At 34.6% G+C, this 3,890-nt stretch overlaps 1 protein-coding gene across 1 annotated transcript; it reads right to left on the bottom strand.

The window, feature by feature from the left end:
- Nucleotides 1-1,947: 1,947 nt before the first annotated feature.
- On the bottom strand, nucleotides 1,948-3,574 carry LOC107961463 (protein CREG1). Its single transcript, XM_016897588.2, has 5 exons — nucleotides 3,200-3,574; nucleotides 2,869-2,904; nucleotides 2,469-2,670; nucleotides 2,303-2,381; nucleotides 1,948-2,226 (listed from the first exon to the last, which is right to left on the bottom strand). The coding sequence occupies exons 1-5, from the start codon at nucleotides 3,358-3,360 to the stop codon at nucleotides 2,105-2,107; spliced, it is 600 nt and encodes a 199-aa protein (XP_016753077.1). The 5' UTR covers nucleotides 3,361-3,574; the 3' UTR covers nucleotides 1,948-2,104.
- Between the last annotated feature and the right edge of the window lie 316 nt (nucleotides 3,575-3,890).

Consider the following 3,890-nt stretch of genomic DNA (forward strand, 5'->3'; position numbering starts at 1 on the left):
TCTCCAAAGAGTTACATTACAACAGTCTTAGCCATGCTCATATCAATCCATTCATGAATCCGCTCAGAAAACAGTTATCTCAAGATACTCGCCTTCAGTACTAATCGTGTAGTCATCCTCCCCAATTTCAAGTTTTGACTCCACAACCACTTCATCCTCTAACCCCCTATCCTCCACATTTCCTACAAGTTTGTTTTGTCATGAAATCTTTGGGAGGCCATCTTCCATTACCACGTCCTCTAGTTCAGGATCATCAGGATTTATTCTTGACTTTCTTTGGGACTCTCTTGAGGCCTTCAGAGGTCGAGGACCCTGGTCGTTCCAGCGAGGCAGAAGAGAAAGACTATTGTGACAAAGGAGAACCCATTGGAATATATTCAACTGAGCTTTACTATAAACTATTATCTACTTTAAAGATAAAAATAAATTCTCATATTAAAAAAAAATGCTTTGGCCATCTGAAATCCGGCTGCTAATCAAACTATTGAACAGTTATAAAAATGTTGTAATTGGAAACATGAATTTGTAACATGTTTACAAGCAAATTCTTTCACCAAATTCGCTGAATGATTAGTTTGCTAGATAGGAACATTTTATGCACATGATTGGAGAAAAAAACAAATGACAAAAGCATGTTCAATGTGAAACCCACATCATATTCAAAGCTCATCGACAACTATCTTATATAATAAAAACTCAAGAAAGAAAATATGATACAACAAAAAGAACTTTCCGAAATCTTATAAATATAAAACTTTGAACACGATTATGAGATAAAAAATACCAAAACTATGATATGAATATATATAAGAAGTCAAACCGCTAATTGGCATTTGATGGATTTCAATCAGTGAATGAGTATGAAAATGAAGAGATGAATGCTGCTTGGTATCTATTATCACAACTTGTACAATTCATAATGTTCGATATCTATAATCGAATTGCTACAAAAGTCAACCCAAAATGCATTGAAAAAGAACGAAAGGGAGAAAAATGTTCCTCTGAATGCACATATGTATTTTTTATGTACTGATAGGATACTTGTTGAGTTATATCTGTGTATTCATATTCAAATACGTCAGATACAAATATTTCAAAATAACAAAAGATTGAAATAACATTCACTAAGAATTTGATCATACAAAGGAAACATTTGCTTGCCTGAATATCAAGCATCGGCTCCAACTTTACTCATGATATCCTTTTCCTTAAGGTATTCATATTGCCCACATATTTGAATATTTGTTATTGGGAAATGAAAGTCCTTTGAAAAAGTTGAGCATGATTGTCTCATTATCTCGTACGGATTCCTAGTTTAGGTAACTTAAACCTTTGTTAGCCGCAAGAGCCATGACTTTTCTTTATATACATCATACAACTTCACGTTTTCCACGTTAATATCATTTTATTGCTTCAAAATATAATATTCTGAATCATATAAATGTAAACAACAGGAAGGATTATGTTGGATTTATTTACAACCTAGTTCATATTCATAAACAAATATAACGAAGTACAATAATGGAATTCAGATTTGATTTTTTTTCTTCCGTGACAAGAATCTTAGAAGATATGATATTATATTCTTAGAGATTTGATGGTAGGTAAACTTTAATCTCGTCCGTCGATGTAATTGTATCTTGACCGTCGGTTTTGGGGGAGCTCAAGTATAAATAGAGAGCCTCCCCCTCATTTGTACTCACTCCATTCATTGTTTCATTATTCTTTGTGAATAAGAGAATAGAGAGCATTTACTCAAACACTTTGTGTGCGTCCCTTTCTTTTGTTCTTTATAAGCTTCTTTTGGCATAAGTTTGCTTCCGCTGTACGAGTTGGTGCCTTGGAGGAGTTCTTAAGGAATCCTCATTCGAGTAAAGGCTGACTTGGGCGAGTTTGGACGAGCGAATCGCCTAAGGCCGCACGGATCGCGAGACGAAAGGTCCAGCCCCGTGACAAGTTAAAGATTTAATTTCCAAACATTAAAAATGCGATTACGCTATGAAGTAAGGCTTATTCATTATCACAGATGATTTTTCAGTACAAAGTGTATACCTTTAGGAACTTTTGACATACAAATTGTGAACATAATATAGAGCTTTGATACTCAGATTTTGTATTTGAGGTATTGAGCAACAGTGAGAGGTTTAGGGCCGCCAAACCAGTTAATCATGAATATGTTTTCGATCTTAAGTTTGAAGATCCGGAAGTTATGACTCTTAGGCCACCCTGTTGATCAACGAATGCAACTTTGGTCGCTACACCAAGTAAATGATAGTCATTTTGGGTTTGGGTTAAGAATTACCTTTCATCTCTGGATGCTTTGTGAACAAGGCAGTTTGAGCAAATTTCGTCTCTTTGGAGTTTGCATCAAGCAGTACCAACTAAAACATCAAAAACACAACCCAATTCAGTTCAAGTTTCATTGCAAAAGTCGATGTGTGTGTGACTGGTATTTATAGCAAATGTACCTTTCCTGTGAGTGTGATTTTTGCACAAACAGGGTTCTCTGGATCCGCATTTCCACAAGTTCCGAGCGGATACTCACTGATTGTGAGGGAGGACCGGTGGTCTTTCAATGCATTTCTTGCGGTGGGATCAAGGGTTGTCAGGTAGAAATAGGGGATGCCAGTGCTTTTGTCCACTACCCCATCGCTAAATGAAACAACATTCCTGCAGCACGAGTTCATGAAGTAGGGGAAAATGAAGGGCCATAACAGAGTATCACGACATATTCGGACATTGCAAATACCCATAATAGATCAGGTGATGGACAAGCATAAGGTCTTGAAAGTAATAAAGCCGAGCTTAAATATGAGGAATATCTTCAATTCATTAACAAAGAATAAAAAGTAGGTTATGAAAACTTACCCAAATGGTGATCCTCCCAATTCCATTGATATTGTACTGCAAAATTTAAAATGAAAAATAAGCCAATCCTACACAACAATATTTTCGTATGTTACTCCACTTTGGTAGTGAAAATACAACATAGGTGTGTTTGATTTTGTCTTTAAAGATGTTCATGTATTAATAGTTTAAACTATATATGTCTGATTCGAATATTAAAGATAAGTATTTTACCATTTTAAGGAAAATGAAGTGTATAAACTAGAACTTAATTCAGTAATAAAACAGGAAATTGAACTGATGGATTTATCTCAGCATTTCGAAATAAAGATTTTCGTAGAAAGATTATAACCTTAAAATCCCCCAGCTACCCTGGGAGACCAACCAACGAGCATAACCAGCAGCATTATCTCTGTCAGGTTTTGGTGAAGCTAACAACAACCTTCCCTCACAACAATCTTGAAGACCCAGAAAAATCAAGAACAAGAAACAGTAAAAGCATTTACTTTTCATGCTCTTTGTTTCTGTATGAGTCTGTAAGAAAGATAAAGATGAACTCAACTCAACTGGACAGAATATCTGTAATTATGCATAAAAAATTGCCATTTTAAAGACAAGTATCGGGCAATGGCAAGTAATTCAACGTTTCTGTTTGTGTAAGCTTTCAAGTTATCTGTCCCAAATAAGATTTGACCATTGTAACCGTTTAAAAGAAGGGGTGCTTTAGTCCTCTGCTGTCAAGAACACGATATGATACCATCATTTTTTGCTTCTGAGGATTGTACGTTTTGTCAAACTCACCATCTTTGCTAATTTTTTATAAAATTAACATGTCTGAAATAGAATCGTAGAAGATTGGCACTGAATAGAATTTGTAATTTTCTTTACGAGTAGCAGATTATTGGTCAACCCTTTGACCAATGTACCTTCAAACTATTTTTATTTATATATAATTAATCATATAAATATTAAAAATGTATATATTTATAGTTTTTTAATCTTAATGTTTATTAACATTGAACTCTAATTGAATTGGTGTCACA

Source organism: Gossypium hirsutum, chromosome A05 (assembly GCF_007990345.1).
Source record: "Gossypium hirsutum isolate 1008001.06 chromosome A05, Gossypium_hirsutum_v2.1, whole genome shotgun sequence".
Lineage (NCBI taxonomy): Eukaryota > Viridiplantae > Streptophyta > Magnoliopsida > Malvales > Malvaceae > Gossypium > Gossypium hirsutum.

Excerpts from the sequence above, each read along its gene's own strand:
- LOC107961463 (XM_016897588.2), bottom strand. The coding sequence starts at position 3,360 with ATGAAAAGTAAATGCTTTTACTGTTTCTTGTTCTTGATTTTTCTGGGT. Across the intron at positions 2,671-2,868 it reads TTGGGAGGATCACCATTTGG|GAATGTTGTTTCATTTAGCG; the intron begins GTAAGTTTTCAT and ends CTCGTGCTGCAG. Across the intron at positions 2,227-2,302 it reads AAAGCATCCAGAGATGAAAG|GGTGGCCTAAGAGTCATAAC; the intron begins GTAATTCTTAAC and ends GTTGATCAACAG.